This window comes from Scaptodrosophila lebanonensis, unplaced genomic scaffold, assembly GCF_003285725.1.
Source record: "Scaptodrosophila lebanonensis strain 11010-0011.00,11010-0021.00 unplaced genomic scaffold, SlebRS2 tig00000024-arrow-pilon, whole genome shotgun sequence".
Classification (NCBI taxonomy): Eukaryota; Metazoa; Arthropoda; class Insecta; order Diptera; family Drosophilidae; genus Scaptodrosophila; species Scaptodrosophila lebanonensis.
In genome coordinates this window covers 20,481,131-20,494,068 of record NW_022060538.1, presented here as the reverse complement: position 1 = coordinate 20,494,068, position 12,938 = coordinate 20,481,131, and the positions used below count along the sequence as shown (strand labels likewise).

At 42.1% G+C, this 12,938-nt stretch overlaps 2 protein-coding genes across 2 annotated transcripts; one reads left to right on the top strand and one right to left on the bottom strand.

Annotated features, from left to right (window-relative positions):
• The first annotated feature begins 2,526 nt into the window (after nucleotides 1-2,526).
• LOC115620387 (stearoyl-CoA desaturase 5) lies at nucleotides 2,527-8,944 on the top strand. The gene is made up of 5 exons (XM_030513595.1): nucleotides 2,527-2,958; nucleotides 6,815-7,127; nucleotides 7,187-7,523; nucleotides 7,594-7,940; nucleotides 8,013-8,944. Exons 2-5 carry the CDS (start codon nucleotides 6,815-6,817, stop codon nucleotides 8,270-8,272), a joined length of 1,257 nt encoding a protein of 418 aa, XP_030369455.1. The 5' UTR covers nucleotides 2,527-2,958; the 3' UTR covers nucleotides 8,273-8,944.
• A 2,258-nt stretch (nucleotides 8,945-11,202) lies between these two features.
• Nucleotides 11,203-12,249, bottom strand: LOC115620996. Its single transcript, XM_030514516.1, has 2 exons — nucleotides 11,748-12,249; nucleotides 11,203-11,681 (listed from the first exon to the last, which is right to left on the bottom strand). Exons 1-2 carry the CDS (start codon nucleotides 12,247-12,249, stop codon nucleotides 11,203-11,205), a joined length of 981 nt encoding a protein of 326 aa, XP_030370376.1.
• Nucleotides 12,250-12,938: the final 689 nt, after the last annotated feature.

Below are 12,938 nucleotides of genomic sequence, written 5' to 3'. Positions count from 1 at the left end.
GGCACTACAGACCCTGCACATACCTCCATACTCTAGAAAATGTTTCTTAAGTACACGTTTTATGAGGACAAATGAAGGTGCAAACGAAGAATAGTTACAACAGACTGATAAAATGTAAGCTTGGAATATAACTGCGGCCTCAAAAGTTCACATTAACTTAAGCCAATGGAAAATATTTCAAATATTATTAAAGAGTTATGATTAAGCTATGAAAATTATATCTTTTGAGGACAACTTGATATTATATCTATTGTGAGATTACTTTTCGTTACTCTCGTTTGTGGTTCGAATTTTCCATTCTGTCGTAAAAAATACACAAATGATATTTCACTATCAATTTTCGCAAAATTTTAAATAATTTAAGATACTTTCTTCAGCTACACTACGAGTCAAGAGCTATGTAGCTTTTCCAAATCGAAGCAAATTTCTATTTGAGAAGTATTCGCATAAACATACTCCTCTCATATTTGCATCACAAAAATGCATAAAAAATCATGTAGTACTTTTAAATTCGAATATGCAAAGTTTAAGAACGCACAAGTAATAATTATTTCGCCATTTCATTATACCAGCGATTAGTAGTACTTAGTCAAGTCTTTAGTGTTCTCTTCTCATTATATTCAATGCCATGACATTATGATATTAACAGGTTATGTCCTTCAGACCTATTTCCTGCATTAATGCATCTATTCTTATGTGATGTGGCTCTGCTATCTTTGCTGAGATGATCCTGAAGCGGCTTTAAATATTTTTCATTTAATATTAACACCAACTAACACGAAGAGTAAAAGTCTTCAGGTTTTATAATCAAACATGATTGAAGGCGCCGGATTTGTCTGCTCAAAAATTGAACTCCGCATTGAGAGACAAGAAGTAAATCAACATTTTAAAACTCCAAACAATGGAAGTAATAGCATTAAACATATACGAGTGTTTAGTCGTTTATAGCATATAAGTTCCATTGATATCCAGTATTGGTATTTGTTGTGCGGGCAAAAAATGTTATTGTTGCCTCCACGGATTTGTGTGTTGAATATTTACTGTTTACCTTAAGAACTCCAAAGGCGAGAAGAGAGCATGCAATGCCGGCCATTTCAGTCAAACTTGGCCAAACATTCAACTTCTACGAAATATTTGAGTGACTTGTCGAATTGCACAAATATTTACGGCGACTAAACAGCAATTAAAGTGGTCGTGTGCAGGAAAGAAAAACCCATTTAGAACTGTAACAAGCTTCGAAAATCTGTCGGCAAACTGTGACTTTGCAGGGCATATCTCTGGCAAAGTAATTGGGCATTGCTGACCGCCTCATTGGTTGGTGCTGGTCTCCTTAGTTGAGTATACAAAAAGCGCCTTTGAGAGCAGTCGAAAAAGCCGACCACCTTGCCAGCGACCGACTGACATGAATGGTAATATATAGCCCAAATAGCTAATAGATATAAGCGTGGCTCAAATGATTGCTAAAACCAAATCTATGGGACATAAATTAAGAACATTATATAATGATGATAACAAGTTCCATGCTCGGCGCATTGCCAGACACTGGCTTTAAAAAGAAAAAAAAAACACACACACACACACACGTTAAAGAAACACAAAACTAATAATAATGGAAGCATCGTTGGGTAGAAAAAAATAATCACCGAAATAGTCGAAATAGTCGCTATAGTCGTGACTGTAGTTGTCGTGGACGTGCTCAACTTGACCGATAGTTAGATCTGCTTGACCTGACTACCAACTTACTGCCAAACCGCCAAACCATCAAACTGGCGACCCTGTTGCGTGAGCTGGCCCCGTGAGTAAGCCAAAGTCGCAGCCAAGAAGCGCAGCAAAGTTGCCGGGCAGGTTCGAGCGTCACGAAGCCGCGGGCCTACGTGAGTGCGAACAGTTGACCGCTTGGGATGCATGGCTGGCCAAAGACTCAAAAGAAAATGGCCAAAATTCGATGCTATGTGCTGGCATCTGTGGGTAAAATCGAGCAAAATGGGCTTTTTATGCAAATGGTTTTGATTTATTTCTGATCAATTGCCCGATTCCTTGCCACCAACGCTCAACACTCGTGTAATGTCCAGCCCCAAATTATCTGCCGCGCATAGGCAGCGTACCGTTTGAGCCGCGCACGCGTCGTTCATTAACAAATACAAATACAAATGCAAAATGGCCCCGGCCCCGTCCCCGGCCCCAGCCCCAGTCCCAGCCCAACGACGGCAGCGTTAGAGGAGGCGCGCGTTCGTTTAGCCAGCAGCAGCAACAACAACAATCGAAACTTTGATAACTACTATAACAACAACAACAACAACATGAAGAGCGAAGAGCTTGTAGTCACAGATCAAGAATTGCCAACGAGCCGTACCCCATAGCCCACAGCCCATAGAGCGTAGACCGTAGACCGTAAGCGAACCAGAAACCGAAGCCGAGTATTGCAAACACCCGAAACACCAGCTCGAAAATCTCGAATGCTTTAAAAATTGGCTGTTAGTATTTTTTGAGGCACTGTTTACGAACTGGCTTCGTGTAGTGTAGCAGCTTAGCATAAAAGACGCGCTCTCAGCCATAGGTCGTCAAACAGCGGGCGTGCAAATTTTTCAACTAGACGCTTAAAAAGCACTGCGATTCAAAACGAAGCTTCATACGACGTGCACCCTTCGCGCTATGTGGACGTGCCGTGTGTAGCTAATAAATAGATAAAGCCAAAAAATAACTATATAAATATACTTAATATACTATTGATATATCCTTTTCGGGATACGAACGAACTTTTTCCGCGAACAACTCTCGGTGTTTTGTGGAAAGTGTGAAAACTGAACTCTAATTTCTAAGAAAGTAGCCAAATAAAGTGGCCAATTGAACAAAAGAACTCCAACCAACGCCTTTTGCACTTCAGCAATATCTGCGGTGCAAAATAAAAATAAAACACTATTTTTGGATTTTCGTACAATCTCAACTATCAATCGAAAGGTAAGTGCACATTAAGAAAGGATCCCATATACATACAGGATATTCGAATAATGGGAAAGTCTCGTTTAAAGTCTTCTTAAAACTTTAAATGATGGATACGTTTTTGTTTCAATTGAAATGTTTTAAGTATTTAGAGAGCTCTATTTCACATGACTTGAAAACATTTCGTAATTGTAGCAGCTTCTTTGCTTTGATATTTTTTATAAAACAAGAAATTGTTTACTTAAATAACTTGTGTAACGGCAAATATGTTTATGGAATATTTTTGGTTTTTTCCCATTTCGGTTTCGCTTGCGGAAGTCAAAATTGAAACTCAAGTAGCGCCTCAAGAACCAATCGAAAATGTTAAGGCATAACAAAATTTCAATTAAACAAAGACGAATCGACGCTAATGGCTATGATTCATATAATATACATGCGTATACAGATAGACTCGTTGGAAACCACCGGGCATAGAGCACGAAATTCTTTTTATATTCAAATACTTAAGCACCTTTTTGAGTATACGAGTAGAGTTGATTCGGTTGTGCGGTTTACAGACAGAGCAGAGCGAACACACGTAGCCCGAGCAAAATAAAATTATGCTCGCCTTAAAAAGCTCATCAAAGTGTGCGATATGAAGCCATTCATTGGGTATTAGGAATTTATTGGGTATTAGGAATTCTATTCAAAAGGAGTTGGCAACTAGTATGTAGTTGTTACTATGCTCATACTCGAATAGCGAACTCAATTCCATTCAATTTCTTCGCTGACTAATTTCGAATGCACAGTATCTATCGAGTACATTGAATATTGATGCCGTGCATAATGGTCGGCATATAGAACAGGCGTCGATCGGCCAGTAGAACAGCCATAGGCACGTCCCAGACGCTTTTGTTATGCGCCAGGCGTATGCCAGTAATAAGTTTATAACTACTTTGTGCGCATGCGTTGCGTGCGCTTCGCGAATCGATCAATGGACGACGCGGCATTAATCTGGGGCCAGTTTCAGTGCCAGGGGCAGGGGCTGGGGCAGGAGCAGGGGCTGGAGAATGAGCAAGTGCAGCTTTCGATTTGAGTCAGGTTTTCATTTTCAAATTCAATTTATATTCTCATTTTTATTGGCACTATATAATCCACTATACGGCGATGTTGTCTGCGTGACGTTTTTTGGTGCTCGGGGTCTCTAAGCGTTTCTCAGCAACAATCTCAGCAAATCTAAACAGAAGTCCACACAAATTATTTTCTCAACACATACTGTCGCAGCAACAGAAAAAAACTTGTTGCCGATATTGAGGACCTTGATCTGCCATGCGAACATACATACACACGAGTATAACTCGATACAAAGAAGTTCTATGAATATTTCGAGAGCTGAGATTATTTAACTATGCAAATCATTCTGATTGGGGGGGTCACCAAATCCGATGCTGCCGCTCTGGCTGCTTCAGCACTCGGTCTGCTATGCTTCATAAAGCGATATTTTAAACATCTTCTTGGCTGTCGCCAAACACGAGATCCGCATTATACACATACATGTGCGAATATATATAAATTTAATATACACGTATATGCTTTTAATATATCCCCAAACTTGTTCTCAGCCAGCTCAGAATTCTGATTAGATAGCCAAACTATGCCATTGTTGTCCGTTAAGTTCGAGGCTGCCACGCGTGCTCATAACTAGTTGCGAAACGCTTTGTTTCCGATGATCGGGATACTGTTATCACACCTGTATAGTATGACTAAATTGGCCAACCAATGACTAATTAAAAGCTCGTTTCGAAGTTACGCAATCGCCATCAAAGGCAATGCAAAGGCATATGTATGGCACCTTGCATGACATTACAATAATCATATGCCTAGACTTTTGAGCTGCACGGCCCACAAGCCTGACTTCTGTCTCAAGTTGGATAAGTAATGTATGCGAATATTTTGGCATAATTCTTCCAAATTATGTATGTGCATGCGACAAAGTATGACAAAGAGCCATCATGCCACAGCTAATGCCTCGAACTAGTTGTATTGTAACACAGTCACTACTTCATTTATTAGTAGTAGTCAATAGCTAAGTGTTTGGTCTTCGGCCATTGTTCGATGTCTGGCAAGTAATAATGTGCAAATTTCGAAACGAAAGCACGCGTTATTTCAATGTCAAGGGTTTGGTTGCGACAAAACAAAACCCAGCAAAAAAAAAAAGAGAGAACCACGCGCAAATCGTTTTATATTTAATTGATTTGTATTTTGGATAATTAAAAGCAGTCCGCTTTTCTTCCGATTCCGATTCCGATTCCAATTCGAATTTAAATTTGAATTTGGATTTAAATTTTAATGTGCCGCCTATCGCTCGCACCTGCAAGACAAGACGCTTTTGCCATCATTCATTCAGTGGCTTCGGCTTGACATTGAAACGGGTCAAGTTAACGATTTCGATTGAATGCTCGCAGCATAAAACTTGAAACAGCAGCAAGCAAGCAAGCAGGCCAATCAGAACACTACTTTTGCTCATACCCCCTATCAATAAATAAGCTGCATATGTTATGAGGTCGACCGGTTGTCGTTTCGCCAAGAAGAGGCAGGCAAGCAGGCAAGCAGTCAGGTAGGCAGGCAGGCAGGTTGGCTGAGCCAGCTGGCTTGCCAAGCCAACTAAAACTAACATGAGGCAGCAATGGGGCGACAATTGCATTTGGCAGCGATTGCAATTATAAGATACAATTGTTCTTGCGGCCAATGTCAAGTTGGCGAGTCACGAACATAGCAGCGATTTTCGTCAAGTGCCTTGGCTCGAACTACGGTCCACGGATCACATACTTGTAGTGTGGGTTGCTCGGCAGTTCATGGCCTAAGTTTGCGTAAAATAAGGCCTTTAACACGTCCAGCTAAACTAATCATAGCTGTTGCACATAAATTACCATTAAGCGGCGAAACTGTCTAATCTAATTAAATCAAATCATTGATGGCGCGATGGGTTCAATTATAACACACCCTATTCACACGGCGTATACGTAATGCAAAGAAAAACAACAAATGCGCAAATGCGATCGCCTGCAATGAGCCGTTGTGTGCGGACTTTGCCGTGATCTTTTATGCATCGAAACGCATAAATTGCGTTTCCAGAAAAACAAAAGAAATTACGCCGAGCTTAGAATTAATTAAGCGAAACTATTTAGATATGTACATATGTACATACGGACGGACTACCCCAACCAAGCGCCATCCTTGGCATTTTCGAGTCAGAAATGGGACGAAAATAGAACTTATTGATTAGTGTTTAGAGTTGAACACCCATTCGCCGATTGGTCAGTGAGCTTATTGTTTTGATAATTTAATCGTGCGCCACTTCCGGCTACGGGCACTTTTGTTTCGGCTTCAAGTATCATTAGCTAGCGAAGGCCGTTTGCTGCTGTGGCTGCGACTTTAATGTGGTCCACAAGCTTATAAGCTCGCCCATAATAAGACGGTACAGCTGTGCCAGCTACAGACACAGCCACAGACACAGCCACAACTACAGTCGCTTGCCTTTTGTGAAGAAAGTTTAGCCAAAAGCGACTGACATGGGGGACAAGGCTTGCATATCAATTAGATAAGTGCTCGCTCCTTTTGAAATGCCATATACTCGTATAGTAGATACGATTCATATGCGTAGCTGATTTGCATCTGTAAGTCCGAGCTATACATAATTGAGACTTGAAGTCTCTGCTTGTTGAGTTGACAAAACACTTGACAGGCCATAAATCAGGAAGCGAGCGGCATTGCTCATTATGGGAGCTGGCAGTAATCCATCAATATGTTGACGATGATGCTGCAGTCAACTGACAGAGATCGACAATACGTAGTATAGCCGCATTAAAATGCATGCTTCGTTACTTACTTGCAGATGGCACCCAACATTATAGGCAGCACCTTCATACTGGCCGAGACAGCCATTGCCGATGCTAACAACAACAAGATGGCCGCCCCACCCGCGTCATCAGTCAAACAGAGTGCCGTGAAGAAGGTGGCTGTAGCAGCAGCACCCGCAGCCAAGCCAGCAGAGAAGACCGACGCCAAGTCAGCAGCCCAAGCAGAGAAACCCTATCAGATGGAGATCGTGTGGCACAACGTGCTTCTCTTCATCATTCTGCACTCGTTTGCCTTGTACGGCCTTTTCCTGATCTTTGCCGAGAGTGCCTATATGGAGCTTTTTGTCAGTGAGTAACAGCTAAGCCCAACCGTACCTGCAGACACCCCCACTAACCATCTTCTTTAGTCTATTTCACCACTTTCCTGGGAGGTCTGGGCATTACGGCGGGCGTACATCGCTTGTGGTCCCACAAGGCATACAAGGCTAAGCTCCCGCTACGCATCTTCCTCATGCTGTGCCAGTCTCTGGCCTTCCAGAACTGCATCTGGGAATGGACACGCGATCATCGCGTGCATCACAAGTTCACCGACACACACGCCGATCCCCACAACTCGCGTCGCGGCTTCTTCTTCGCCCATATGGGCTGGCTGATGTGCAAAAAGCATCCTGATGTGACCAGCAAGGGCAAGCAGATCGATATGACCGACATTGAGCAGGATCCCGTGGTGATGTTCCAAAAGAAGTGAGTGCCCCATGCGATACAATTTTGTGACCTCACTGCCTCACCTTGCGATTTCTCTGCCCCATTACAGATACTACTTCTTCGTCATGCCCATCTGCTGCTTCGTCTTGCCGATGCTCTTCCCCTACTATATGATGGGCAGTTCCCTGCGCGTCTGCTTCTTCTCGTGCTCCATGCTGCGTTACGCCATCTCCCTCCATGGCACCTGGCTCGTCAATAGCGCCGCTCACTTCTACGGCATGAAGCCCTATGATGTGAACGTGAGTGCCGTGAACACCAAAGTGGTGTCAACCATCACCTTTGGCGAGGGCTGGCATAACTACCACCATGTCTTCCCCTGGGACTACAAAGCAGCTGAGCTGGGCACCTACAACTACAACTGGACTACGGCTTTTATTGACATGATGGCCAAAATAGGTAGGCTCTGATATGAATGCGATAGCCCTTTTGCTTTTGCTCAACTCCCAACCATCCATTTCTGGTCCGTAGGTCAAGCGTACGATCTGAAATCGGTCTCTCAGGAGATGGTCTATAAGCGCGTGCTACGTACTGGCGATGGCTCACACATCGCTGCCCTGCTGGATGCGAACAACAATACCACTGCGGCGCCCACGAATGAGTTGGTCATGCATTTGGATCACGACAAGGAGGATAACGCCATCTGGGGCTGGGACGATAAGGACATCTCCGAGGAGGACCGCAAGGGTGCTAATATTGTCAATAATGTTACGGAGCGCAAGCTGGAGTAGGTGGGCGACGCGTGACACGTTCGTTTTAATCATAAACTAAACATACACTTTTTGTTTAAAAATTGGGACTGCAGTATTTAATTATATTAATTGCCTATACTCCATATATATGTATCTACAAATATGTAAATGGTGTCTGCTTTTTAAACGAAACAAATCGAATAATTGTAAACACGAAAAAAGAAGTAGATGAACGCGTAACATGTCGAGTCGTGTCCAGACCCTCAGCTGCCTCCCGATTCTACGCCCACGCCCAGAACTGAGCGAACAAAGAACAAAATATTGCTTATATTCCAAAAAATAATCGAGATTAGTCAAACAATTCTTTTGCTACAAAACAAAAACAAAACTTATAGAAGTGAAAACAAAAAACAAAAAACAAAAAAACAAAAAAACTGTTATCGAGTGCTACATGCTATATACAAGTATGTATATGTATATGTATGTATCCACATATGTTTAACGACGCAAGAGGTTCTAGAGTTAAGTGTACATACTAAGGTTTATTTTAAGTGTCGATTCTTATATGTGTGTAAATTGTGCTTCTTAAATAGGTTCCCATGCGAACGCGCATTAGTGATGTAGGCGCAAAAAGCTCTCCTATTGTAAAATTAAAAACCAAAATTATAAAAAATCCACAAAAAAATATAAAAACCAATTGAAAAAATTATACATATAGTGGCGTTTTTCATTTGCCTCCAAATAGCTGCGATAGATTTCGTTTTCTATCAATACGCCAAGCAATAACCATACTAGAACTAAGCATGAAGATTCTAGAAATCTCATTTTCAAGAACTCGAACGCAATGTTTCTCGAAAGTTCCTGCTTATGATTAAAGCTAACAATATGCATTGATACTCATTAAAGGTTAAGCATTCTTTATGGCATTATGAAATAGGAAGCTCGCAAACTATGTATTTGGTTTGTTTCTGAGACAATGAAACGAAAGCTACATTATGGCCTTGTCAGCATTTTTCAAAAGCACAAAGAGCGCATTTCCGACTAATCGCGTTCGACCGGTATGGTAAATGGAAACAGAACTATAATTTTATTTAAATATACAGCCAGCTAACAATGCATGCGTGGTAAGAGTTTTTGGATACTGGTTTCCCAAATTGAATAATACTTGCCGAGTGCCATACGGATATATAATATTTGCATATTGACCGAGAAATGTCGCATGTTGTGCATGCAAGCCTTTCAATTCGGTTTTAAACTATTCTCTTTTATACCCTGTACCCGTAGGGTAAAAAGGGTATATTAGGTTTGTGCAAAGTATGACAAGAGAAATCGATGTAGACAAGTCCGTCCGTCCGTCTGGATAAACGCAAGGATCTCAGAAACTATAAAAGCTGGAACAACCAAAGTTGGTATCCAGATTTTAGGTCCGAGAAAGGACGAGTTTATTTTATTTTTTTGAATTTGAGAGAAATGGATCAAGACATGTCCGTCCGTCCGTCTGTCTGTCCGTCTGTCTGGATGAACGCAAGGATCTCAGAAACTACAAAAGCTGGAACAACCAAAGTTGGTATCCAGATTCTCCTAGGTCCGAGAAAGGACGAGTTTATTTTATTTTTTTGAATTTTCCCCCCTTCCCCCGCTACAGTATTTCGTCAATACTGTCCACATTTCAAAAGCTACCTTAAGCAAACTTTGCACACGCAATCTATGTACAGTTACCTACTTTAGTTTAAAATTAAAAAAAAAATTTAAAATCCAATTTGGTCAATTCTAGGAAAAGTTATTAGCGAAACAAATTCTCTCCAGTACAACCCTCCCACCAAACTGCAGCAACAAGTTCGCTCTTCTTCATCTTATTTTTGCTTCTACTAGGGGCGCATATAACTCAGTGACGGAAGTTTGTCAGGGTACAGGGTATTTAACTGTCGGGATTGCTCGACTGTAGCGTTCTCTCCTATTTTTTTTATGGAATTGCAAGGAATGTTTTGTTCAGTTTAGTCATTTTGCTGAAAGGCGGAACCGCTCTAAATAATACGCGCACATGTGTACAGTAAGAAAGTTCATTTGCGACTGACTTGTCCTCTTCTATTACAATAGTGGTGTGTTTTGGAGAAGCCAAAACACTTATACGAGTCATTATATATTATACGCGAATGCATTGATAGTTGAGTAAACATGTTTTTCAGATAAGTGATATGGTCAGCACGTTAATAACAATTTTGACATAACTGATCATTAAAGAAATCTGTTCAAAATTAGCACAAATACAGTATACAGTGAAAACCCTAAACCGATTATTAAAGACAGTTTTTTAAAGGATACTCATATAAAACATTGAATGAATAATTGTAATATTTATCTATAGATAATAATGAACGTAACAAAGCATCTGAAGAACTATATACAGTATGAAGGTTTTAGTTTTATACTATGTTTTTTTTTTTCATTTATATGTTGGCTTTCCAGCGTGAAATCGATGGCAATAGTACCTCCACTGTTGTCAGTTGTCATTGACCTGATTGATCTAATCATTCTGCGCATATGTTATTGTGCAGTAATTAAGGAACTAGGTTTATAATTTACAAATGTTGTTGTTTTCGTTGATTAGCTAACACATGTGTAAATATGCAAGAAACTCTTTGAGTGTCTGCTCAAAAAAAAAAACTAACCTAAAGCCAAAGAATTTTACCAATTCGCATGCTATAAATAAATATATAAATTAAACTACGCAGCGAAAATGATCAAGTTTATTGCATTTATTTAACTTAGCAATCTACAGTACTTTTATTTGGGTGCATAACCTGAAATATCTGAAATGTACTCTTTATGACTTTCTCTCCGTGCATATGTGTATGTGCAGAGATTTTTGTCTGAAAACTGAAGCCAGAGAAGGGATGTGCAGTCTTTATTAGCAAATAGTAATGACAGTCAAGCAAATAATAGTCCGGAGGACAAACATTTAGATAATTTCAGTGATAGGTGCCCCCATAGCCGTAGCTGATGTGCTGCTCCTCCTGTGCATTCGCATGTGTGCGTGCGGCGTAGAGAAGCGCAGCCATGAAGGCGCCATTGTTCATCAATAACGACAAAATGGTGGCCATTTTGAGGGCCGGCAACACAAACGGCAGCATACTTCCCAGCAAAATGGCGGGCATGACCAGTATGGGTACCGCCATTTGCAACATGGTCGTCTTGTACGAATGTTTCTTCTTGCGTTTGCCATGTCTGTGACCAACGCCACCGCCGCCGCCACCATCGCCGCCACTACCACCGCCACCCGATAGCAGGCCCTGTTTGGAATCGCCCTCCACTTCGGGCTCATAGTTCTCAACGCTGGCGCTACTGCCGACACCGCCACTACTGCCCCCCAGTGGTGGTAGTCCTATCAGATTTAGAGGCAGTTCGCTGGAGTCGCGTCGGCGCGCGCGTCCCGTGCGCGTTTTGTAAGCTGCAACAAGATGTAAGTTGTTCCACGACAAGTTGTTGTCAATCCCTTTAAGTTGTGGCTGCTTACCTTTCTTTAGCGTTAACTTCAGCTTATTCTCCTTGCTGGGCACAATCTTGACCAGCATGCCTGGCAGGAAGTGCAGCTTGATGTCGCGATGCTTGAAGAAGCGCTGAAAATTCGCCACCAGTCGCTGATTCAGCTCCTTCTCGGGCATCTCGTGATACTTTTGCGTGATCAGGCTGCCCATCTGCGTCTCCTCGCCGAAGAACTGATCGAGAAAGTCCCTGGTCAGATTCCCAGTCTGGGCAAATTGCTTGCGCTCCTCCAATTTCTGCAGCACGAACAGCTTCGTACAGCGCAGAATGCTGAAGTCGCGCAAACACTCGTAAATACGCATTGGAATCGACGCCCTAAAGTATGGCACACCATTTCCGCGGGCCCACAACATTGGGTTTGTGTCCGCGCTAAGGCCGAGCGAAGGCCCACGATCAGCTGCGGCGTAGGCAGAGCAGGCAATGCACAGTAAGAAAAGGATGCAGACATCCGTGTGCACCGCTTTGATTCGCATTTTGCGGACTCTAGATGTGAGTTGATTCGCTTTAAGGTCGACTGATGGCTGCACACAACTGCACGGCAGCAGCAACGGCAGAGAACTGAATGCGCCGCCACAATCCCCATCCTTGAAAGCGCAAATGCAGCAAATGAAGCGGCAACAACAATCAATAGCAACAACAACAACGACGACAACTGCTGCTAGCCATGTGCAGTTTCCATTGCTGCTGCTTTTGGCCCGACTGGCAACTGGTTTCTAAGCTTGAGCGCCAACGCTTGACTGCCGCTTAGATTTAGTTCAGCAGGTCAGGTGGCAATCGTTCTCTCCATGGCTAGTGAAAATAAATGTACGAATATAGTTTCCACGAAAGTAAAGCAGATTAAATAATTTAATTACCAACGAAAACCACAAGTGTTCCAAAATCTCCGGTAATCATTGTTCCGACGCCCTGTCAAACGCAAATACTATAGCTTGAGCTCATTGAGCTTCAAGTACTTATGCATTTGTATTGGCCGCAAAAGTGGATATTCTTATCAAGACTGGTAATGACGAGCTAACACCTTCTGCTCCGTGACAACATTAAATTGGCGCACTCGTCTCGTATATCAGACTTGTGAACGATGTCAACGATGTATCAACAACTCAGTTAGTTAGTTAGTTGGTCTGTCTGTCTGTCTGTCTACTCGTATCAGCTAGCTAGTAAG

Excerpts from the sequence above, each read along its gene's own strand:
- LOC115620996 (XM_030514516.1), bottom strand. The coding sequence starts at position 12,249 with ATGCGAATCAAAGCGGTGCACACGGATGTCTGCATCCTTTTCTTACTG. Across the intron at positions 11,682-11,747 it reads GAAGTTAACGCTAAAGAAAG|CTTACAAAACGCGCACGGGA; the intron begins GTAAGCAGCCAC and ends ATCTTGTTGCAG.
- LOC115620387 (XM_030513595.1), top strand. The coding sequence starts at position 6,815 with ATGGCACCCAACATTATAGGCAGCACCTTCATACTGGCCGAGACAGCC. Across the intron at positions 7,128-7,186 it reads CTATATGGAGCTTTTTGTCA|TCTATTTCACCACTTTCCTG; the intron begins GTGAGTAACAGC and ends CATCTTCTTTAG. Across the intron at positions 7,941-8,012 it reads TGACATGATGGCCAAAATAG|GTCAAGCGTACGATCTGAAA; the intron begins GTAGGCTCTGAT and ends TCTGGTCCGTAG.